The 25,849-nt window shown below is 41.1% G+C and overlaps 1 protein-coding gene across 3 annotated transcripts in view; it reads right to left on the bottom strand.

The window, feature by feature from the left end:
* LOC121959152 (putative uncharacterized protein MYH16) overlaps window positions 1–25,849 on the bottom strand; it is a 69,030-nt gene that overhangs the window by 3,714 nt on the left and 39,467 nt on the right. For all 3 annotated transcript variants that reach the window (XM_088069640.1, XM_088069639.1, XM_088069641.1), the window contains exons 7-22: window positions 17,971–18,027; window positions 12,392–12,478; window positions 11,373–11,618; window positions 11,105–11,222; window positions 8,940–9,067; window positions 8,616–8,812; window positions 8,396–8,528; window positions 7,153–7,369; window positions 5,804–5,940; window positions 5,591–5,694; window positions 4,198–4,390; window positions 3,908–4,111; window positions 3,693–3,818; window positions 2,977–3,147; window positions 782–982; window positions 544–690 (exon numbers count right to left, since the gene is read on the bottom strand). In XM_088069640.1, the coding sequence (XP_087925766.1) occupies window positions 544–690; window positions 782–982; window positions 2,977–3,147; window positions 3,693–3,818; window positions 3,908–4,111; window positions 4,198–4,390; window positions 5,591–5,694; window positions 5,804–5,940; window positions 7,153–7,369; window positions 8,396–8,528; window positions 8,616–8,812; window positions 8,940–9,067; window positions 11,105–11,222; window positions 11,373–11,618; window positions 12,392–12,478; window positions 17,971–18,027 (2,466 nt within the window). The remainder of the gene's footprint in view (window positions 1–543; window positions 691–781; window positions 983–2,976; window positions 3,148–3,692; window positions 3,819–3,907; window positions 4,112–4,197; window positions 4,391–5,590; window positions 5,695–5,803; window positions 5,941–7,152; window positions 7,370–8,395; window positions 8,529–8,615; window positions 8,813–8,939; window positions 9,068–11,104; window positions 11,223–11,372; window positions 11,619–12,391; window positions 12,479–17,970; window positions 18,028–25,849) is intronic.

Raw genomic sequence — 25,849 nt, 5'->3', positions numbered from 1 at the left:
CACTAGTACATTAAATTATTCAACTTATAAAAATTCCATTAAATAATTGTGGAGACATTTCACTGGAAACGAAAACATCGATACGACAGGATCACTAAAGTAATTGTCTTTTTATCCCCACATAAAAAGATGTGGCTCAAAGGTGCACAGAAATTTACTCTGGTTCAATTGTTACAATTGTTGGATGCAAATCACTTCATATAGCAACATTATTATTATATTATTATTGCCACTGCTTGTGTTCTGTCTTGGGAGCTCCTGTTTGCTGTAACTGGTGCTGTCTGTATGGCGTCCTGCTGCCGTTGTTCTGTGACTACAGCTGAAAGTAAGCCAGATGGTTAACACTGGCACATTTACAAAAAGTGCTGATTAATGTGTGCTGTCATTATAAATAAAATAAATGAAATTAAATCAAAAATATACTCCTTGACGGTTAGCATTTACTTCTAAATGGTCTTTAAAATGGTAAAGCAGACGACATGTTAGTCTTGAGCTGCTGATCTGGCTGATGGATGTTACAGCCGTGTGTCAGCGAGTACTTACAGACGAGTATCCTTTTCCAAAGCTGCCTCTGTTCTTGGTCCTGATCTTGGTGAGCGCCGACTCAGCGATGTCAGCTCGCTCCTCGGCGTCGTCCAGCTCATGGACGGTCTTTCTGTACTTCGCCAAGTTCATGTTCGCCTGTTCCTCCTGCAGTGACAGACAGACGAGAGTTGATCAAAGAGACGTGCGCTGTGTATCAGATAGGTTTTGGAGAAAGTAAGAGGACGAGGCAACGTACGGCCTCCTCCACTTGTCTCTTGTAGGCCTTCATCTTGTTCTGCAACCTCTCCACCAGCTCCTGCATCCTCTGCTGGTTCTTCTGGTCCTCCTCCGACTGGAACAGCAGCTCCTTCAGCCGACGCTCGTTCTTCCGCAGCGTCTTCACCGTCTCAGCATGCCGCTTCTGCTCAGAGTCCAACTCCAGCTCCATCTCCTTCACCTGCACACAGACAAACAACAATGACTCTAACTGATGATTCATCATCAAGGGTTTACGTTTATCAAAGTTCCTCCAGAGACATATAAGACATTACACAGCTGTTTTTTTAGGCTCACAGGTACTCCTCACAACGAGTAAACTGATCTTTGTCTGTAAAAAATTGGTGGTGGAATGCCCATTCAAAAATTCCTGTAAATCAAGTATGATGTATGTATCCAGTATGATTTTCTTTAGGGCTGGACAGAAGAAATATGATCGTGGAAATGTTGTTAATCTGTGTTTTAAACCTTAGGGACTGTTTGGCACATTTTATGAGCTTTTCAATCTTCTTTTTCTGATCATTTTCACCTTCATACGTATAGCATAAATTTTGGAAAGATTGTGTATTTTTGTTTTGGAATTTCCAGCTCAGCTCCTACAATAAGTCTAAAATACACTGTGAAAACAAAATTGTGACATTCATACTTATAAGTGCAATAAAAGCGCCACTGAAACCAGTTCAAACTGCAGTTTTTGATCCCACAGCCATCAAAGCATAAAAACATGCATTGTGTTATTTTCTGGGTGTCATTCTGGCTTTTGCCTTGGACTTCGTCATTTTTACTATTTTTCATCTGATGACAACATTTTTATCATATTTGGCATATCCAGAAAATGCATACTATAGGGTGCACTGACACAATCAATGTTGCTACTAACCATTGACATATCCTAGTCTGTGATAATCAAAAAATAATAATCATCGACTTTGCATGTAGTATATTGGAAATAATTCATTTTTTGTGTTTTTGTGTTTTTTCTTAAAACACATTGTCATCATGACAAAAACCTGGCTTAAAGGGTTAATATTTTGAAAATGAATGAATATTTGATACTTATTATTAGGACTTAAGATGGTAAAAAAAGAACTCAATAAAGGTAGAAAATAATATTAATGTAAAATCTTTCTTGAAAAGTGCATTTTGTGAACAGATTGATGCAAGTGTGTGTAGTATTATCTGTTTGCGACATGTCTTTGCACACTGAGTCTGTTTTTTTGGAATTTTTTTTTGTTATCTGTCATCCAGAAAAACAATTACACAGATAAACTTTGCACACCGAATCTAAGCATTTAATTGTCTTGTCATTGCAAAAATTCACAACATGAGACTAAATCAAAAGACATATTCCCTCCCTTGCTTCTCTCTCCTGGAGTTATCTGTCTGGCTGTCGCCACTCTGCCCGCATCTTGTGTTTGGTACCACGGCTACACGAAGGGTGAGCTGTCCTCCTGTGTCTCCACACTTTGGCTCTCTGTGTGTTTGTGTGCGGACCACATTCTCCTCCTCATAATCATCCACCTGAATGTTACTATCTGACCTGTTAAAAATCGGCTGTCCAAGCTCTGAATTTATACTATGTTACCTCATCCCTCTGTCTTGTCGCGTATGCATCCCGCCGCCACATTTTACTTTGGATTCTTGGCCAAACAACTCGCTAAAGACTTCTGAAAGATGCAAACAATGCAGAAAATCAAACCTGTTCAGAAAACTTTAAAGAGGACAGAAGTTTTGGACTCATTGACGCAACGTGAGGCTGTATTTTTTGAAATGGGACGATTTCAGATGAAAAAAAAAACAGACTCAGTGTTTTAGTGCACTACACTGTGTCTTTCTATCCAAGCTTGTCTGTCAGATGTTGCGGTGGATGGTTCAGCCACACATGCAGTTCACGAGTCCCTGTCAGTGTTTCCCACACACTAGCTAACCACAGTTGTTCTGCACAGCATTCACACGGTGGTTACCGCTGAAATCAGGACGGTGTCATCACTGAAGCATAGTGCCCAACTCCTGGTGCCCCACCCCGACAGTACACCTTTAACATCGCTAATACTATTTTAATGCACAGCTAAGCTTTGTGTGCTCAACCCTGAAAAGCTTTCATGTCAATCAGGCTGTCAGCTGTCAAAACGTCTCGCTCTGGACCAACCTGCTGACAAACCAAACTGCGCGTACCTTTCCCTCCAACTTCTGGATGATCTTCTTGCCTCCTTTGAGAGCCATCTGCTCGGCCTCATCCAGCCTGCTGCTCATGTCTTTGATCTGAGCCTCCAGACCTTTCTTCACTCTCTCCAGGTGCAGCGTGTGCTCCTGCTCCAGACGCAGCTCCTCCCCCACTCGCGCCAACTGAAAGAGGCAGCCAGTTCAAATACTTTCACTTTCAATAAACTAAGACTGAAAAAGACATTTGTAATAAAAAAAGAACTGGGAAATAGACTGGAAAAAGTGCTTAAAAATGAGCCCAAAATTAGCAAGAAATCCAATAAAATTACCTTAAAATTACTTTAAAAAAGAAAAATAAAGACAATTTTGTGTGTATATATATATATATATAAAGAAAGAGCAAATAGTTAATGGACTGGGAAAAAATGCTTAAAAATCACTTACATCATAATAAATAATAAAAAATAATTATATAGTTATTACCTAGCTTTTTTCTTTTTTCCCTGGACACTTTGTCTGTGCTTTTCCAAAATAAGTTTGTGAATTTTGTGAAACATTTGTTACAAAGTTGTTCATTGCCTTTTCCCCATGTTTTTGGAGGAAACTGCACCAATTCAATGTTTGAATACTTGTGAAAGGTGTCTGAAAGCAGCACCGGACAGGTGACGTCGCTTCAGGTTTGAAAGGGTTAACATGTAGTGTATGTATATCTCATGAACACGTTTTACCTCACAGCTGGCCTTCTTTGACTTGTCTGTGGTTCCTCTCAGCTCTCCCTGCAGCTCCTCGTGCTCCTGCTGCAGAGTCTGGAGATCCACCTCGAGCTTCCTCCTCCCGCTCAGAGCCAACTGGAACTAAACACACAAGAGCAAACATTCAGGAAGTCACCGGTCTGCGATAATTCTGCCGATGCGGGTCAGCTGCAGGACACACAGCGGATCACCTGGTTGTTGAGGTCGCTGTATTTCTCGTTGGCCTCCTGCAGCTCCGTCTCCAGGGCCTTACGGGCCCTCTCTGCGCTCTCCAGGGCTGCACGAGTCTCCTCCCCCTCACTGACCAACAGAGCGCAGCGGCGCTCCACGGCCGCCTGCTCCTCCCTGCACTCCTCATGGCTCCGTACCTCCTCCTCCAACTGGGCCTGCAGCTCCTGGGACAAGGAACAATTGTTCACTGAGTAAGCCTCCATGGAAAGCAGAGAATGTAAAAAAGCAAAACAAAACAGCTTTATCGCACCTTAATCTGTTGCTGCATCTTCTTGCTGTTCTTGCTGAGCTCTGCGTTGCTCTTGGTGAGCAGGTCCACCTGCAGCTCCAGCTCATTGATGTCCGCCTCCAGTTTCTTCTTCAGCTTCAGCCCCTCAGCTTTGGCTTTCACCTCCACATCCAGACTGGCCTGCAGGGACTCCAGCGCCCTCTGGTGGGTTTTTCTGACAGAGGAGGAGAGGGATGGTTTTACAAACATGAACAAGCTCTGATCAGAGACAGAGAACAGTTTGAGGCCTTACCTCCAAAGATCATAACCTACGATTTTTGTTGGAGGGATAACGGAAGATAAAGGGCAGCATGAAACGATTAGAGGAAACAAAATTACAGAGTATTAGTGCCTGAGGTAATAGTTTATTTATAGAGCTTTTTTCAAACAAGACACACAAAAGGATTTCCAGAAGTAGGAAAATAAAACAGTGACAAGGAACATGCAGTTTTAAAACAGGTCTATATGTACTTTTGATTTGGGGGTGAACTGTCACCTTAAGAAATGCTAATTTGGCTTTAAAGCAATAATGCAGCATTTTGGGAAAATCCACTTATTTGCCTTCTTGCTGAGACTTAGATGAGAGGATGGATGAGCAAACAGCTGGTTAGCTTAGCACAGAAAATAGAAACGGGGGAAACAGCTAGCCTGGCTGGTTCTGTTTTAAAGCAACAACATTTCCCTATTGGGCCTCTAGAGCTCATTGATTAGCATGCCATCTGGTTTGTTTTGTCTGTGCAGGACTCTTGTTTGGATTCTTGTTCACGGGGAGTTATTTCCTTGAGTTCAATTGTCACCGTGAGGTTAACAGGCAGCCAGCACAGATTCCAGAAAATAACCCCACCAGGACAAGAAATAGTCCCACACATTACCTGTGGAAAACCATTTTTTTAACAAGTTGAAGATGATACAAACAAAAAAAGACTTTATTATTGAGCTTTAGATGTGTTTGAAACAATATTAGTGCTATCTTTCTTTGCATCGAACGCTTGGCGAGAAAGCAGATTTCCCAAAATGTTGTACTATTCCTTTAAGATAAAATTTCAAAGTATACACAGTTTTAGCTGACCTCATGCTTAAAGGAGGTTGTTATGGAGCCACGGAGCCAATACAGCAAAAGCTTGATCAGCCTTTGTTTTTTAACTTAGACTCAGGATCAGTCAGAAATTGGGCCAATATTGGGTGATAGAGCTGTCAGCAACGAAAAAAAACCTCCCAGATAGCCACTTATTATCAGATTAATAAATAATTATTAAAATTTGCCATTATGAATTGATAATTTATCAGACAGATATATATCGCGCATACCTACGAAAAGAAATTTGGAGTCAGATATATGTCTGAGGGTTAAGTGACAGAGAGGAAACTGAGGTACCTAGCTGCTTCTGCCTCTTCTTCCTTCTCCTGAAGTCTGCGCTCCAGGTCTCCTTTAGCCTGGGACAACTCCAGCTGAAGCCTCAGCACCTTGGTTTCCTCAGCCTAGCAGGAAGGAAGGAAGGAAATAAGGGCATAGGCACATAGCACATACTGACATTACAACAGACTCCAAGTACTACTGCTAATAGGCAGATTTGCTGGGGCTCTGTACCTCCAAAGCTGCTTCAGACTCTTCCAGCGAGGCCTGTAACTCTTCTTTCTCCATCTCAATCTTCTTCTTTGCTTTCTGCAGCTCATGGACACTTTTACCTCCATCTGAGAGCTGGTCTGTGAGGTCAGTTACCTCCTCTGTCAGGCAAAGTCAAGCCACACATAAGTCTTAATAAACCAGGCCAACATGCCCTCATGCAGTGACTCATATAGTATCCTACAAAAATGCACATACAGTGATTCATATAATATTGAAAAAATAAGCATAATGTAAATGGCAGCATCAGATTACATATTTAATGTAAAGTTAGATACTGAACATAGCATACTTAAGGTAAAGTTACCTACTTAAGGTCAAGTTATGTATGTTAGGTTTAAGCAAGTTAAGATAAGTAGGTACGATTTAGGAAAAGGAAGACAGCTGGCCGTTGTCATGTTATGTACTTCAGGTTTCGTACATAAGGTAAAGTTACCCACCTAAGGTAAAGTTTTATAGGTAGAGTTTAGGCCAGTAAAGTTACACAGCTTAGGGTTAGAAGAAGTAACACAGTTGGGTGTTGTCAAGCTATGTATTTTACATCAAGTTGCATTCTTAATGTCACAAAGTTAAGATAAGGTTACCTACTTAAGGCAAAGTTAACTCAGTTAAATTTAGCCAAGCAGTCCCATAAGTTAGGTTAGGGAACAAGTTTGGCTGTTGTCAAGTTATGTACTTATGTAAAGTTACATAATTTATTTGAAGTGCTTATGGTAAAGTTACTAAGGTTAGGTTTAGGTAAGTAAAGTGACAAAGGTGAGGTTTAGGAAAATAAACGTGGTTAGGTGTTGTCACGCAATCTACTTTACGCCTACATGCTTGATATGAAATTGCGTATTTAACATGACAAACTTAAGGTAAAGTTAAGTTATAGATATGTAGGTTAGGTTTAGAAAATGTAAAACAGTTCGGACCTGTCACATCACCTTCTTCAAGTAAAGTTATATACATATCGTAACAAAAGACACAAGAGACACGGTGACAATGTACCTTAAATAAACTTAAAGTTTACTTGGTTTCACGAGACACAAACACCAGCCTGCTGGGTGGAAGTCCTGTGTTTGTTTAAACCATCCAGCACGAGAACCTGGCTCCTTTAGCCAACTTTTGCTCCTTAAATTACTTTCTTCTCGTAAGGGCATTGGTAATGTGATCACAGACTTCTTGACAGAGGTTTTATACAAATTCTGGTGCGTTACCTTTTGTAAAAATACATATGAATTGTGCATGAGCCTGACCCTGATTACTATTCAACTTTTCCTCAGAACCTGCCCAAGGTACCATCCCTCCCTGTCATATGTGTACTCTCATACCCTGGTAGGCCTTGTTCTCCCTGCGTAGGGCCTCCAGCTGCTCCAGTGACTCTTCATGGGCTGTCTTGAGTTTGAAGAGCTCGCTGGCGTGTTGCCTGCTCTCCTTCTGGCAGCCTTCCACCTCGGCCACCAGCTCCTCACACTTCTGCTTCCAGTCTCCGAGCTGCTTCTCCAGGACCCGCTGCTTCTTATCCAGAGCCTGACCGCAGCTGCTGGCCTGGGACAGGGAACACATGCTCAAGATAACAACATAGTAAATTTATTGCACTGCAACACACATACAACGTAGGCCCGTTTCCACTGCAGGAACTTTGGGGGTAGTTTTACAGGGTGTCGCCCATTGGTGTGTCTCCACCGCAGGAACCACCACAGTAGGACAATTTGAGAACATTTACAGGAGTACAACAAGTCCCTGCCTTGGGGTGGGAACTTCAGTGTGGCCCCAAAAAACTATAAGCACCATTTTTAATGCTTCGTTCATATAAGGAATCATGACTTTCCCACTAGGATAATTCACATGAATGGCCTCTCATGTCAGAAAAACAACTCTTCAACTCTGAGATAATTTTATAACACGAGTTGCTGACTTGACTTCATAAATGCATAAACATGAGCAAAGTCAATGTTTGGTCATATGTAAGAGACTTTTTCATTAATTCACGTATAAAAGCAGTTATCAGGGCACCTGGTGGCTCAGTGGATAGAGTGCCGCCCCATATACAGAGGTTGTTACCTCGCCGCAGTGGCCACAGGTTCGATTCCAGCCTCAACCCTTTGCTGCATGTTGCCCTCTCTCTTTCTTCCCCTTTCACGCTTAAAAACTGTCCTGTCCATTAAAGGTAACAAAAGCTCCCCCCCCAAAAGAAACTGTTTCAACCTCCTATTTAAATGCTCTTTGCATTAAAATGCAACCCATCTTCTTTGTAGCCTCCATGTTGTTCACACTTTACTACCTTTAAGGACATGAACACAACAAAGTCTGTAGAACGCCTTCCCAAATCAAAACCTTCTGACATCACGCAGCACAAAACCTAGAAGAAGACAATGACGAAGAGGACAACAAAGACAACAAAGGAGGATTATGTCAACTCCAGAGTCCAGTGGGTCCTATCGGGGACTTACACTGCAATGGAGACAAAGGCCGAGAGGACCGACTGAGAGGCCATTCCTTTAAATGTTCCCGCCTCCTAAGTTTTGCCTCAAGTTCCCGCAATGGAAACACACGTCATGTCTCCTCTCCTACCTTCTCCAGGTCCATGCAGAGCTCCTCCACCTCTCCCTGCAACCTCTGTTTGGTTTTCTCCAGCGAGGAACATTTGGCTTGAGTAGCTTCCACAGCCTCTTCAGCCTCCTGAAGTCTGGTTGCCAGTTTCTTCCTGTGACACACACATTATTTTGGACCACTGAGATCCATTTAAAGCGCCAAATGCAAACAAATGACAGCCAGTATCAGCACAACGTACTTGGTTTCCTCCAGCTCATCGGCATGCTGGATGGTGTCAGACTCGTGTTTGGTCCTCCAGTGTGTCACCTCGCTGTTGAGTTTGGAGACGAGGCGCTGCAGCTCCTGCTTGCTCTCCTGCTCCTCCTCCAGCTGCTCTTTCAGCACCTCGCACTCCTGTCGCACTGAGCTAAGACTGCTGCTGACCGCCTGCTTACACTGGCAGCCACACCAGAAACACATGAATATAGGACTTTGAGTAGAGATCAGGGGATTTTTTAAAATTTATTTGCAGACTGGATATGTCTTTTTAAGACTTCTATTCTGAGTCCACACGCGCACTGACCTTGACCTCATCGTCCAGCTGTTTCTTCAGCTCTTCCAGTTGGGATTGGAGCAGAGTCTTGGAGCGACTCAGCTGGCTGGCTCTGGTCTCTGCCTCCTCCATCTGTCGACTCACGTCTGCATTATCGGCTGATGAGACACACAAGGACACTGATTATCACACTGTAGCATACAGTAGGTGTTAAGCACCAACTCATATGCCAGGTTCTGTAGCAATACACAAGAAAACAAACATAAGATGCAATTTTTTTGCGCTGTGATCGTTATTATCTCTGTTTGGTTACAACAGCAGATGTCAATTTCATCATGTACGTCACTGGAAAAGATTTATGGAGTAGCAAAACTAAATGGAGCATCAATGAGTCATCTTCCAGTCAGCCCTGTTCATATCTGTGACTGGTGCACTGCTCTGTGGTGAAAAAACAGATTGGCTTGCCATTGGAAACAAGGTAAAAGTCATGTTTTTAACAGATTTCATATATAACAGTCAATTTACTAACCATGAGCAGTTCAACTAGTGCATGCAGTTGTACAATGCAATATGTGTTTCGGAAGAGCCCTTTCAAGTAATTAAAAAGTACTGTGATCACCACAACAATCTTGGCTTTGACATGTAGATTCTGGGCAATGAAGAGACACTACTGAGTTGTGAAGGATGGGAAGTATAGAGAATAAAAGTCATGATATCCTCTCAGCCATTCATTTTTAACATCTGTCACTTGCAAATCCCCAAACTGTATGGAAGAGTGATACTAACACTTCAGCTATGCACTTTCAAAGTGGTCCTGTGGTTTTTGTAAACAAAGTTTATTGGAATATTCAATGTCCACACTGAAATTCAGTGTGTAGAACTAACAAAGGGGAACTACAACCACCAACTGTCATCACATAGAAGGGTCCATCTACTGCTAGCTCCTCTCACAGCTAGCTCCTCTGAGATAGCTGCAGTCGCAGATTAATGTTTAAATCTTGCTCTTTCACATGCATGAGCCTCTCGTCCATGAATGGATACAAACTTCATTCTGTGCGACAACTTAGCTGGCAGGTGTAGTTCAGTAGAAACACTAGAAGTACCGCCTTGCAGTTGTGTGCCACCACCAGCCGGGCAAGCTGCAGTTACAGTTTACAATCATGTCTGTGAAAATATGGATGCTTCACACACATCGTCCCACCAGCAGCACAGAAGATCGATACAATCGGCATAGTTTCAAGATTCAGCATCTGATCAAATGTCTCCCCTACTGTCTCTGAGTTCCGCCACTGTGAAATCGACGGAGAAGTGTTTTTGCAGGACATCACGATGTCACAGGGAAGTTGACCTTTTATTTTTACGATATATTACTTCATTTTATCCCGTTTGACATTTGTGTGAAATGTTGTCATAATTAGCGTATGAATTCCTGAGTTACGGCAAAAATAAAGTTTGTGAGGTCTCACTGACCTTTAACTTTGACCACTAAATTCTAATTAGTTCATTCTTAATTCCAAGTGGATGTTTAAGCAAATTATGAGGATATTCCCTCAACGCCTTCTTCAGATATCACATTCAGGAAAAGGTAACAGGCGCAAGGTCAAGGCCTTGACCTATGACTATTAAATTCTAAGCAGTCCATCATTAAGTTTAAGTGGACGTTTGTGCCAAATTTCAAGAAATTTCCTCAAAGTGTTTTTGTTATGTTGTGTTCATGAGGATGAGACGGATGCAAGGTCTCAGTGATGTACGACCATTAAAACCTAATCAGTTCATCCTTGAATCCAAGTTGATGTTTGTGCCAAATTTGAAGAAATTCCCTCAACATGTTCTTGTGATATTGTTTTCACAAGAATGGGACACACTGGGGACAGACTGGCGACAGACCGAAAACATAATGCACCTGGTTATCATTATGACATCTTCGAACCTTTTACTGTAACATCCTAGAGACATTTATTTTATTCAGCGATTATAAAGTGTGAGATGGTTAGAGAACATTGCCAGGACAGGACTAAGGCACACTGGGTCAAACTGTTTTTGCAGTCAGCCTTTTCTGGGCTACTACATGAAATAAACTATTGCTTTTTAAGTCATCAGTATCTATCAATAATATGCAAAAGAAACTGCACCTGAGTGTGTTAGATGACCAGCTGTAATTGCCTCCAAACATGAGGAGAAATGATTGTCAGTACCTGTGAGTCTGTTCCTGGCCACACTGAGCTCAGTCTGGGCCCTCTGCAGGTCGTCTGCTCTTCTGTTGGCCTCTGATAGCTGCTCCTCCAGCTTCTTCATCTGGCTCTCTGAGGACGCCTGCAGCACGCACGCACAGAGGCACACACGCACACATATTATGTTGCATTCACAAGTAAACTTAACATTACTAGCATATTAAAAATGAAACACTGTGACAGTGAAAGCAAGTCATTGTTCATCCTAATAAATGTGACCAAACTTCCTGACCTTGGCTTTCTGCATGTTGTCCAGAGAGGTGGCCAGCTCGTCCACCTCCATCCTAAGGTTCTGTTTCTCCTTCTCCAGCTTGGCCCTTGTCCGCTGCAGAGACTCGCACTGCTCGCTCAGCTCTGCCATGGCGTCGCTGTGCCGTTTCCTCAGGGACGCAGTCAGGGCTTCTGACTGGACAGAGGTCTCCTCCAGGTCTCGCCTTAGACGCTGCAGCTCAGCCTCTCGCTTCTTGTTCATCTCCATCTGTAAATCACACACAGGCTGCATGTCAGGTTGTGTATTTAAGGCTGTGCAGTGGGGTAGTGTAGAACTTATATACGTATGCTAAATATATATATGTTAATTAGTGATGCACAACTTTGGATTTTTGCCGATATCTAAACTATAACAACTTATTTGGCTTATAAGCAATACAGATAAGATACATTCATTGTAATTCCTGTATATATTTGTCCGTCATGTGAATTGTCAACATGGGGTGTCTGATGCTTGAATTTGGACCCCAGAGCTTATACTGTTAATACAGCTCTCAGATGTATGGGCCTATAGTTGTCTTCTCACTACTTTCTATTGTGAAAATAAGCACAAAAAGTAAGGAAATTTGTGTTTGGTAGATTATTTATTTGTTGTAACAGAGCTTCTTGGTAATAAATCTTATAACGTTGGAAAGCCTGTTTATTTCCCTTTTAAATGGTGCCACATTTGTAAGGAACATGCATTTGTGGGATGAGCAGCAGAGCTGAGTATGTGGGTTGCGCCCGTGAAAAATTTGCTATATCTTCTCTATGCTATGTTTAGACAGACTTGACAACAGTAATCAAGGGGACTGGACGTAGCTCAAGGTCAGTTCTTCATGCTATGCAGAGAGCGGTATAAACTTCTCATCTAAAGCAGTAAGTGTATAATCTAAATCTTGAACAGGTATAAAAAGTGTAATGGTATACAGTGTGTGTGTGTGTGTGTGTGTGTGTGTGTGTGTGTGTGTGTGTATGTCTGTTAAAATGTATATAGTTTACCTGCGAGGCGGTGACCCCTCCTGCTTCCTCCAGTCGGTCAGTGAGATCATCTAGTTCTCTGGTTAGATCTGCTCTCTGCTTCTCAACCTGCCAAAAAAACAGAGCAATTCGATATTGGCAATAAACATACAGTGTACAAGTTGATACTTAATTATCAGAATAATTTAACTATTTTTTAAATATTATTCTGGGCTTAACCATTGATCTTTTGAAACCTGAGGAAATTGGCTTGATTTCTTTCAAAAATATTTGGACGAAAGCGTTGAGCAACGAAAGAAGAAATTACCTAAACGTTAGCAAGAAAATAGTTGAAAGTACAAGAAAATTACCAAAAATAAATGAAAAAGACAGGAATTTATCCATATGTGGACTGATTCTCTATCTGGAGTCACGGGAAAGTGTAAATCTCCACTCCACTAGAAAACAAATTATGGTATAATAAGTCCTTTCGCAAAAAGTGAGTCAAAACCCTGCGTCAAATATTTATTAACATACAGTGAATGTGTATGTTATGTTACACCTCCACTGTATTAAACCTCAGGCAGAGTACTTCATCTGCTCTAACTCTAAAGCACTCCCACCTCATCTGACAGGATAATTTGCCCACCAGGGGATCAGCGGGATTGACAGCCCACAAGGGGAAGCGATCTTTCCCGAGTTCAGAGGTCGAGAGAGTAACTGGTTTCCGATCACAGCAATACAGAGGTTAGCTGCTGTCACACAGTCCAAATATTATCTGTGAACTCCTGTTTCCTCTGGAAGTTACCCAGTGCTCTGTTCACTGGCTACAAAGCTGTTAATGACCCTTAAAGCTGCATTCATTGTTTTTGTTGGCTAGTTCAAGGCAGCTTAACAAGCTGTAAATACCAGACTGACATATTATCACCTTTTTAAGTTGTTATGGCTAACACTGTGGCAACCTTTTTCCTATTAATACATGCAGACAGAAAAACTGCATCCTTTTGAAGACACATTTATGTCCACCTGATGAATAGAAGTCAATATTCACTCACTTTTAGCTCTGTTTTTGGTCTCTACTGTAACCACGTTGCTACGTTGACAGTACCTATTGATTTGTGGACTGTCGCGTGGAAGCCTCAAATTCAGCACTTTGGCTGAGAGGGTGGAGCTGTGGATGAGTGAGGGGCAGATGTGACTAGAGTGATGTCTCACAGACAGTGTGTCTTCCTAACAGCCCTCACCTTAACTAAGCATAATTTTAAACCTTAATAAAACGTTAACAGGTGAGTTAAATAAAAATTCAACTTTGTATAGTTTTCATAAATGTTGGAATTGGTTATAGAGACCAAGACTGTTTTAGTTTTGTTTTTTTGTACCAAGTTGTAAACATTTTTATTTTTGTGAAGTTGGGCATTTTAACAAAGTAGGTCTATGAGGATTTACTCTGCTTTGGAGCCTCAAGCGGCCATTCAATGCAGTTTTGGGCACTTCTGCATTGGATTCTTCTTTTACTTATGGCCAAAAACTGTTTTTGCAAAGCATTATGATGTCACAGTAAAGCTGACCTTTGACCAATTGGACAATGTTGATATCACTTCTCCATTTTGTCTTTTGAGAAATTGGTCAAAGAATTCTTGAGTTTTGACTGAAAAAATGTTTATGAAGTCACAGTGACCTTGACCTTTGACCTCCAACCACCACATTTTAATCAGGTCATTGTTGAGTCCAAGTGGAATTGTGCAGGAATTTGGGGGAATTCCCTCAAGGACTTCTTTCGATATTGTGTTCACGAGAATGAGATGGACGCCGAGTCACAGTGACCTTGCATTTTGAGCTATGATCATGTATTCTACTGATATCAGGTTAGAATAATAGAATAGAAGGACAGACAGACTGACAACCCGTGAACATAATGCCTCTGGCCAAGACTGTCGCTGGCACATAAAGATACTGATTTTGCAGCTTTAACTAAAAAGCAGGAGGTAAGAGCATGTATGTGCTTTATTTTATGATAAAGTATTTGTCTGTATAACACTAAAATTTTAAGTGACTCAAATATAACAATGCAATCAAAATTGTGATCTCAAAAGTACAGTACAAAAACATAGTACTTTATAACAGACGTCAAAGTCCAGACAGTATATGTTTCCTACTTTTAAAAAAACAACATTTATGCTTATCAATAAAATGTTAATATTGTAGAATATTGTTTATCTGGAGATTGTTACAGCGATCCTGGCCTGAGGTAAGCCTTAAATGTAATTGTTTTTCTGTTTGGCATCATTTTTCACGGCAACGTTGGCAGCCAGCGAGCATATGATGTTTGTCAGAGTCCAAGGGTCTGCTAACAGGTGTCCATTCAAAATGAGCAGATCAGATTCAGACTTGTGATTATTAAGTTAGAGAACCCCTGCGCATCGTCAGTATACCTCTGGATCACACAAAAAAATCCACACAACGTAGTATAATAGAATTTAGCCCTAGTATAATGCAAAGTATAATAAAACTTGATACCTTACATGAAAAGAAATACAATCTACATTTGCTTCACAGACATGCAAAACAAATAAAATGCACAAAGCTTCAGATATGTATGAATGATAAACTCCTCAGCAAAGTCCTCATAGAGACCCTTCTCACGCTCAAGCACGGTACAGCACACATGGAGAGAGTTTATAATGCTAGGCCATTACACGCACAAACAGCCAGCGCTCTGTAGTTAAAAGCACTTGTTGTTTTTACACCGATCCTTTACAGCTGGTTTAAAGACAGCCGTAGATGTTGAGACTGGTCTGTAAAAGCTGGAGTCTCTGGCCTCCCTGATAGCGGCAATGAGCCACAGCCGTCAACACACCTCAGGCAGAACAAGGGAAAACAGATGATACTCACTGGGGGCCTCCTCTTACCCCTCCCACACCCCCAGCTCAGTCTCCGAAAAACCTGTGGGTCCACCAGCTCACCCTCTCCTCTCAACCCCACCCTCTGTGTCTACAACCTGGCTCTGTGTCGAGGGTTAACGCGGAGCACTCGGCTCACTCATCACTCTCCTCCGCACCACTGACTGAGTCAACAGCTCCTCCGGATCAGCACCACCCAACACCACTCACTCCCTCTCACATGCTAATAGGAGGTCAGTGCTCCCTGAAGGCTCTGCAGGAGGAAGGAGATTCATCTCGCTTTGCACAAGAGTGTGAAGGAGTACGCGAGTGTCGGTTCACTCTGTGCACACATGCCGATGTATGTTTGCATATGTGCTCTCTAGTATCCATCCATGTCCTCTGCCTCTAGTGCAATGGAGTTTCTTCTCTTACCACAACTACATGGAAGTAGCTCAATTAAAGGGACATTTCACCCCACATTCAAAAATACATATTTTTCCTTTTATCTCTACTGCTATTTATCAATCTGGATTGTTTTGGTAAATTGCAGAGTGTTGGGAGATATTGGCCGTAAACATGTCTGCCTTCTCTCCAATATAATTGGAATAGTTGGCACTCAGCTTGTAGTGCCAAAAAAAAAAAAACATTTGAAAATTCAGCAATATCTCTTTCCAGAAATCCTAACCCAGATACTCAAGATAACCCACAGACCTTGTTGTGAACAGTTTGATAAGAGTTTGATGTCAAAAATATCTTGTTTCTACTGAAATACATCAGCCTATTGTCTCAAGGTACAAAAGGACTGCCACATGATTATGAGGTGGACAGTCAGATGGTGTCACTGAATATGTTTACATGCACCAAATAGTGTGTTTTTTGCCCTTATTCCAGAAAAAAACAACAATATTCCCTCTAAGTTTTTTACATGTCAAATGAAAATAAATATTTTACTAACACTCCCATTTATTTGCATGTCGTTATCATGTCAAAGTATAAAGCAGAACAGCTGGAGCTGTTTGTCGTTTTGCGTCTTTGCATCAAAATAGTATTTTTTTCAGTTTCCTAACAGTAGCAGATTTGTTTGACTCCGTCTTTCCTACCTTCACCTTTATGAAAAGGTTGGTGCTGGGATATTTGCACATATTGAAAACCTGTTAATATCCAAGTCTTCCATCAAGTTGAGGTAGATGGTAATAAGTAACTTAAAAATAATTCTTCCAAAAATCTGTAAAATGTACGATAAAATTCCCAAAAATTCAACAAAAAATAAGGTAAAAAAAACAAGGAAATGGCCAAAAGTGCTTAAAAAAGTATATAACATCAATATAATTATAATATATCTATTATAATTACTTTTTTCTTGATATTTTCCCACAGCTTTTCTAAAATAGTTGTCTAAATTGTCTATTGTTTTGTGTAATTTGCTAGACATATCTTAGCAAGTTGCTAATTGTCTTTTCTTCCCCTTATTTTTTCAGAAGGATTCAGACCAATTAACTCAGGGTCAATGGTTTAAGTATTTGTAAAATGTGTCTGGATGCAGCGCAAGAAAAGCGATGTCTATCCAGGTTTGAAAAGATTGATGGTGTTTCAGAGGGAAGGATAAGAATCAAATTCAAAGATATTAATTGCATATTTGAGTTGTGTGTGTGATTGTGCGTGTGTTTCTGACTGAGTGAGATCACTCCACTGTACATGTGTGTGTTAAAGAGCGGCTGGCATTCCAGTTGGGAGAAGATCGGATGGAAAATAGTACTGTCTGTCAGCCGCTATCTCCTGATGATATCTCCCCTGTGCGACCTGAGGAGCAGGCTAACAATAGCGAGCCTGTCTGCTGCAGAGGTATGTTGTATTTGAGCTCCCTTGAAGACGCAGGCTGCAGAACAGATAAAGACCTGCGTGTCTCTGCCTGCCTCTTTCCCCGCTTGTGGTTTTGGAGACTGGTGGGGTTGTGTGGCGGTGTAGGGGCAGCCAACACCATTAGGAATGCCACCCAGAGTGGGGAAAAGTGTGCAAAACACACCCTCAGGCCCGCTGTCACTCTATTCAACACTCGGGGTGAAATATGTTCCTTTGCATTTCTTCCTTTACCTACTGTAACGTGGAAACTCCAGGCAGGACTTAAGAGGGGCGACCAGGTTCTGTGGCTTAAATACACACACGCTTTAAGAGTGTCCTGTTTGAAACAACAAGCACTTAAGGCGCCCACCTTGGAGGATTAGCTTTATATGAACCAGGCACGCTGTTCTGAAACATTTTTACATTTCAAAGATGTCTTGGAAAGAAAAAAAACAAAGCCGATCTTCCGATTTGCTCTTATGAGTAAGGTGAGGAGATTACGAGAAACAGAGGGTACACTGGTGTGTGTGTGTAGTATAAAGATTGGGAAAAATAAGAAACAAGGAGGATGTTGGGGTCCCTCTACGCCTCTGGGGTTGCCCTGTATGTTAACTAGAAACACCAGGTCCTTCCCCCCCGAGTTTATTATCACAGGTGCAGATAATTTGGGCTGACCAGAGGCGAGCACTGACACACGTACCCCACCGGCTGCCAACAGATTCATCTTTTTTCTCTTTTTCAATGTTGCCTCCAATCTACAAGCAGCTCTTTGCACCAGAAACAACCTCTTCCTCTTATCCGCCCTGCAGCCTGACAGACGGATTTAAGGCTCATCTGCTCTTTGTTTGATTCAGGGAGAGGGGAGATGTTGTACACTGCCTCACAGTTGTGTTACCGTACCTTGGCTCTCATGGCCCGCTCCGCTTCCAGCTCCTCCTCCAGCTCCTCGATGCGTGCCTAAAGAGAGAAAATGGATTTCAGTGAAACGGCAAAAAGAATAACAGTCTGCTACAATATGAAATATGAGCAGCATATGTGAAGCTGAGCCGTTATCCTCTGGTTTCACAGTGCCTATATCATTGTGACAGAAAACAAATGGGGCGTCACCTCCGCAGATTGTTTGCTATTTCAGGGCAGCACTTGTGTGGTTGCGAGGCCGTTTCATACCCTCTGCTTTCTCTGGGGATTTGGCATGCCTCTGGCTTTTTCCTCAGGTAGCAATTTAGAGCAAGAATGTCCAGAGCCACCATCATTATCTGTATTCTGACCCAGGGCTGGGTCTGCTATGTCCGGTCAGAGAGACGAAAACGCATCGCTGCCATTTTCATGACACTCGAGGAATTTGTGTTATGTTTTTGCTTTCACTTGGTTTTACAGTCCTGGCTAGAAGTCAGGGATGCTTTTCTAGAGTAGCATCAAGGACTGAACACACAGTGAAGTTGTCAAAAATGATTGCCATGTATGTAATATATACTCCATTTTTTTGTACATTTTATATTCAATATCAGTGATACTCAACCTACGGCCTGTGGGCTAAATCTGGCACCTGGGAGGGTACTGGGCGACCTCCCAACCATTTTTAAATTCACAATAAAAATAAAGTAATTCACACTGGGAATTGTTGTTTTTTACTTTTAGTGTACATAATTTGCCAAAATAGAGCTTGGCTATAAAAAAAGTGTCAGTGTTGAATCCCCTGTACCCCTGACAGAGGTCCTCATTAAGCCCCTAATGTCCTAAAATCCTTGAAATATCCAAAAATCCTAGAAATGCCCTAAAATCCTAGAAATGTACTTAAATCCTAGAAAAGTCCTAAAATCCTAGGAAAGTCCTAAAATCCTAGAAAAGTCCTAAAATTCTTGAAATGTCCAAGAATCTTAGAAATGCCCTAAAATCCTAGAAGCACTCTTAAATCCTAGAAATGTCCTTAAATCCTACAAACATCCTAAAATACCAGAAACATCCAAAATCTCTAGAAATTTCCTTTAATCCTAGAAACATCCTAAATCCTAGAAATGTGTATGGGGTGGCTGCAAGCGGCCCCTGGCCCCCTGTTATTTTGCAAAAGTGGCCCCCAAACAAAGCAAGTTGGGTATCCCTGCCCTTTAGGTTACAGTTATTATGACTGCTTCTGTTATACAGATTTTAAATCTCAGTGAGGCCATAGTGTATCCTGCTTAAATTAAAAATAACAAAAACCAAATCAATGGTTTATGTATATTTAACATTAAAAGGTTAAATAACTTTATTTTAGAAATGTGAAATTTAGTAACACGTAACAAAAGGTTTGTTCATTGGAAAGCATTGACTCTTATGTTTGAACAGCTGTTTTCGTTCCCAAGTCGTCAGAAATGTCGCTTTGTCATGTCTCTTTTCATATAATACGGAATCTGAAAGCAGCCTTTTGCGTCTTCATGAGAAGAACTGGGCTTTCAACTAATTCCTGTGTAAACTCGTTGGTGGCAGTATTTGACCCTGAGAGAAACTGACGTAGAACATAGAGTGAGAAAGTCTATGGGAGGAGGGAGGGGAGGTGAATGGGTCACAAAGCTGGACTTTCACCCAGGAGATAGTTGTTTGTGTCCTGTCTGAAACTGGAGGGGGGGGGGTTCATAACATACTTTTTAAATCTGTGGGCTGGGGGCAAATTATCAAATATTTTCAAAACAAAAGGCTCAGGTCCAAGTGAAGTCACAAGTCACTAGTGTTAAAGTCCAAATCGAGTTCAAAGTATTGATTCTGTCAAGTTGAGACTAAAGTCATCAAATGTATGACTTGTGTCTGACTCAAGTCCAAGTCATGTGACTTGAGTACACACTTCCTCTAGTTACTTTACAAATAAGGGTTTTACGTACAAAACGTATTACTAGATTTTAATCAAGTTGAGTTGAAAGCATTTTTTTTATTTAGTCACGGTTAGTCTAAAGTCATTGAATTTGTGTCTTGTGTTTGACTCAAGTCCAAGTCATGTGACTTGAGTCTACACCTCTACTAGTTACTTTACAAATAAGGGTTTAACAGACAAAATTTATCATCAGTTTATAATCAAGTCAAGTTTAAAGTCTTTTGATGTTTTTCATCTTAAGTCTACTTTGTGACTTGTATCTGACTTGAGTCCAAGTCATTTGACTTAAGTGTGTACCTGAAGTGGTTACTTTACAAAGTAGGGTTTAAACATAAAAAAATATACATTTTTAAAAATTATGCATTTTTATAAGCTATCCAACAGAATACAAAGCTGTTAAAATGAGCTCCATCTCGACTAACTACAACAATAAAATGCTGCTTACACATTAATGCATTAGTAATAATAATAATAAAATATATTACTATTTCTTGCACTGGGTCCTCTAACCATTACTTTTCGGTTATGGATGAAAATACTTCCTCCCACACTGGTAGCAATATCCGCATAATCATTTGTGTTTACATTTGTGTTCACTTTAAATGTGCCTAAATGCAACTTGTGTTATTCTATCAAATTCTGTTCAAGTAGTCAAAACAATGAGAATTATCTATTTTTAATAAATCACTCAAAGCACATTGATGTTCCACTAATCTCGTGCCAAAGCTGCATTTTGTACTGCTAATAAAAATGTAATACTAGTTTCTCAACATGGCTGCATCCTTCCAAGTTGTGTCATGTTCTGTGCTATCTCCAGCTCCTATCTATGTCTCAGTGTCAGGAAGTGTGTCTGACATGGCATGTAGCCCAGGGCCATTCACAAGCAACAGCACCGACCCTCACTGATGTGGTGCAAGCCGATAACCGGTTGCAAGTTTTCAAAAGCTCCCAAAACAGAACTAGATCACATTTTTAAGGCCAAATTAACACACATGGACAGGGAACTATTTTAAGTTGTACCATCTTTAATTCATGATTAATGCAAGTTTGGCTAAATTTCTCCAAAACTTCCCAAGAGTGGGGTCAGATGTGAAACAGCCTGATACTAAAAATAACACATAACTTCATGTTTTTTACACAATATTTTTAAAAGTTAAGCACAAACAGAAAGACAAGATAAAAAATAAAAACTCACATGCCAGCGTAGGACCTCTGCAGAGAGAACAGCCATGGTGAGGCAGCAGCAGCCCAACTGACTGACTGACTGTCTGTCCCACACACACACACACACACACACACACACACTCAAACACACACGCACACACAATTTCACTGTCGATCCCCTCTGGCATTCTACTGTCCACACCCCCTTGTGCATGCACAGCCCTTTCTGTCTCTAACAGTTCCCCACTCACATATCTGTTTCTTGTTAAATTCCTTCTTTCCACAGCCTCAAACCAGCCTCAAAATAAATATTGTGGCTCTAATACAATTGTAGAAAACATAGTGCACTAACAGTGTAAAGATGTTTGAGCCAGACTGCATGGATAAACGCAATTTGGACTACTTATCTGTGGCGGGGAGAGTTTATACATTGATTTTGTGCACTTTACTAAATGAGATTTATTCTATTTTAAATGATTCAACACTAGCTTCTCTACTTAGGAGCACTCTTGGACTTATGTGGGGGAAATAACAAAATTAGCCTATTATTGCTGAGAATGGTTGCAGGGTTTGATCTCCATAATTGTATGTGCTTAAAGCGTTCTTTTTTTTCCCCCCGCTGCACTCTGAAACCATAATAATTGTCCATAAATTGCAATCAGATGTGGCCTCATAGCTGATGTCTCCTCACTTGTGTCTACTCAGCGGCGTGGGCAGTTATATCCTGTGAGATCCCCCCCGTGTCGGTCGGAGGGGGAAAACAAGAGCCAAACAATTGCGGGTCCTGCCTCTGGAGCAGACGCAGCATATCAGACCCCCTGCTAATGTCAGTCCACCATACTGACCGCACATGCTCACATAATTCAGGTCGCAGCGACTGGGCTGAAATCTGCTGCTTTTGTTCTTTTAAATGTCTTCAGATGGCAGAGTACGGCTTCCAGCAGTAAAAGTCATGGCTGTTTGATTGGCCGGGCGATGACAGGCCCTGTTGACCTGGTCTGAGCCTTGTGCTGGGGGTGATGACGCAGGTCAGATCAGCGGGATTAGAAACGGCGTGGCACCTGCTCAGCCCAGGTGTAGATTGTACAAGAGAGATGAAGACATTTGAATGAGGTACACATGACTCTGCAGCACGATCTGGGCCCTTTTTGAGGTTGACCATATTAGGAAGTTGTCAAAAATCAGGCAATTTCACACCAACAGCAGGAAATTCATCGTTACAATACACTCCCAGATTTGTTTCAGATCCCGATGCCGGTTCAAAACCCCCAAAGTTTCCTCCCAGGTCACTATAGCGAATTGAACAGATGAGTTTTGAAACAGCAACAGAGAGCTGGGAGGAAATTTGGTCATTTGGGGACCGTGTTGAGCACTGAAACAAAACTAGGGAGTGTATCTGTAAATGTTGTGATTATCTCCCCTCACGAAAGAGTAACTCAAACTCCAGACCAGCTGGTATATGTTCTAACCAATGCCTGTTTATAAAGATGGACAACATGACAGCTCCCCCCACCTGAAGCCAAAACATCTGGATCATCCCCTGGTAGCTGGCTGTAGTAAAGGTCATTAGCACCGCCCCCTTCCTTTTAGCATATGGGACATCAGCCAAACTAAAAACTAAAAGTACATGTCAAATAATTTTTTCTCAACAATAGCTTCTGTCAGTTATGGTAGTTCTGATCCCGCTGTTTGGTTTTCTGGTAAGTTTGGTTTTAATTAGTTATTTAATGCAATAAAACAGAGAGTGTGACATGATTATTGACAGCTAGTGATAAGTGACAAACTGCTGCTGAGGAAAAACACAACTCTTCCCATGCTGCATTCATGGACCCACAAAACTTCAGAATTTAGAGAGGGGACACAGAATGGCACAAAGGAACACACACACACACACACACACACACACACACACACACACACACACACACACACACACACACACACACACACACACACACACACACACACACACACAGCTGCTGCCAGCTACCACCACAAATACTCTAGTAATACTCTAATACTGTGGAAGACATTGTTTTGTCTTCATTTTTACACAGTTGGACAAAGCAGAGATGTGCAATTTAGTCTGTGTTCTGTTCTGTGAAATGTGTGTGAGACAGACAACTGAAAAATGCACCTGAAATTCCTTCTCTATAGGCATGTTGTCAGATGAGAAGATTGAGACTACCTTATCTGGGATTTCTATCTTCTTATCTCACTCTTGGAGATCAAATAATAAGTGCAATAGTTCAAAATGTTGAACTACTGTTTTAAATTACTAAATGCAGTCTAAATATTGACTTTAGGGCTGGGGTCTCTCTGTCACAGAGATGAGGAAATAAAAGGGTGTTTGTTTTACCTCAATTTCCTTGCTTCCCTTTCAAACCAAAGCTATCTGACTGTGTCTCTGAGGACAGAATGTCATCAGTTGCCGATACAATGCATTTTGTGCAGGAGCTTGTATAACTTCATAAATGAATGGAATATGTGCTTATAAATATGAAAATACAGCACTCATATCAGCAGGTAGCAGTATGCCTTAAGGCCCAATTAAGGCTGGACTATTTTGATGCAGAAAAAATGTACTAGTTATAATTATTTCTGTTAGAGAAAAGTTATAATGTTATTTAAATTGCACTAATTTTACTGTAAGATGTTTTGTTGGACTGTTGTAGATTGCACTGCATTCCTTTTACTTGAGTGGAACAAGCTCTTAATTTTATTTTGGAGAGACTTTATATCAGACTGTAAAACACAGATTAGGCACAGACTGGGCTATTTTGTTGGGGAATAATGCCCTGCAGTGTATGACAAGTTTTAAAATGTTATTTTCAGTGAATTTGTTATATTTATTGAGTAATAAAAAAAAGATTTCTAAAATAATTAATAAGATAAATAAAAATATATTATATTAAAAAATAATGAATAATCGATAGATTAATCGATTAATCGAAAAAATAATCGATCGATTCAGCGATAATAAAAAGATCCTTAGGTCTACAACACATTGTTATTGTAGGGTGGTGCTTAAATGTTGTTTCACGCCAAGTACGGATTTTCGTCTGAAAAAAATCAAGAAATTAATAAAAAGAATAGGTTCATTGAACATTCGTGCAGGGGAAAAATATTCTGATGGACCTCGATTTCAGCGGATTTCTGCCTGCAAAAAAATATGTTTGGCCAATGAAAACTTATGTTCCAAATGATGTCTTACCTCCAGGTCATAGCTAACTTGGTGCCAAGAGGAATTTCTTATCAATTTGGTTTCTCAGCACCCAATATTGTATGACAAACGCTGCAGCGACTAACTCAGTAACGTAACAAAGGACAATATATTGATTGAAATTAGCCAGCAGCTGGGACATGACAAATAAATGTAGCAGCACTACACTTGCTGAACGTTGTATGTTGGTTACCAAATGGGGCTAGCCATAACAGCTAGCGACAGTATAAAATTTAGGATCGCATGACAATGACAATGGAAATCCCAAAGTGGACAATTCCCACCGGTCCTGGTGTGCACTGTTGTTATGCAGAAAATTGGCAAATAGATTTTCCGTATGCTCGCACAGCGTTTTCACATCACACTTAAGTGGAAAGTGTATACTATGAAAAATGTGTTGTTCACTGAATAATATTTTATCTTGCTTACAAATATAAGTTTTGGAGCTACTTTTTTGGGCTGCAGTTTATGTCAGTGTTGGGTTTTTGTGCTAACAGAAGATTGTTGTGTTAACCTCCACCTGTGAAGAACAAAAAAATACTACTGCATCTTTGAAAATCCATCCATCCATCCATCCGCATATCAGGGACCAGGTTAAGGGGGAAGCAGACTGAGTAAAGTATTCCAGATCTCTCTCTTCAAATTACTTAAAAATAAACATATTTACAACTTTCTATCAAAGAAATAGCTCCTATAAAAGCTATTGCTGCTGATGCCGTAGACCATCCAAGGTAAAGGGGATGCTGCTGTTGAATTTATACTGTGAGTACCACAAACAAAACTTAATTCACTTCCATCTGTGTAAAATGTTGTACCGACAAAAGTCTTCAATCTGGATATATAAAACCAAAGCTATCTGCATGGCTTCAAATCACTGAAGGTACTTAAGAAAATACAAAAAGCATCACCTGAACGTACGACAATCATCATCATTGTGGCGCTACCTGATGTTACATCTCCAGTAAAACATCTGGTATAAACTAAACAGACCGCAGGGCAGGCAGGACTAAGCTTTATCTTCAGAGATTGTGATGACCCTGTACAGCACTGTGGCGGAGTAGAACTGCTTTACGACCATGTAATAAAACCACAAACAGCACGGGGCTGTTGTAAGATATCAGAACTGAAGGCCTCAAGACCCCCATCAAGCCAACTGCTATAAATTACCGCACACTGGAGAGGGAGAGGCAGCTGCATCACTGAAGATAGACAAAGCAATCTCTTTGATTCCCCACAAGTACGTCGACATATCCCTCAGGTTGTGACCTTTTACTGTACGTCACAACCAGACATGAGTGGGCGACAAAGGACATGGGCCGTGCAGTCAGCTGGGCTGCCCGTCCACCTGCACAAAAGTCCACAACATGCACGCACAGAGTAACGCATATAATGGCCTTATTGTGAGATAAGAAGGAGACTGCGAAAGCGACAGTAAATGTGAAAACATGCCTACCCTCAAAGACACACAGATCGCCTTTCACCCCTCCAATCGTGTACAAAGGCACTCTTTATTCTTCCTCTTCCAACCCTCTGGAGGAAACATCAGG

The sequence above is a fragment of the Plectropomus leopardus genome, chromosome 19 (assembly GCF_026936395.1).
Source record: "Plectropomus leopardus strain MGB_pleo_1.0 chromosome 19, ASM2693639v1, whole genome shotgun sequence".
Lineage (NCBI taxonomy): Eukaryota > Metazoa > Chordata > Actinopteri > Perciformes > Serranidae > Plectropomus > Plectropomus leopardus.
The sequence above is the reverse complement of the archived record's forward strand: the minus strand, read 5'-3'. Positions and strand labels throughout refer to the sequence as shown.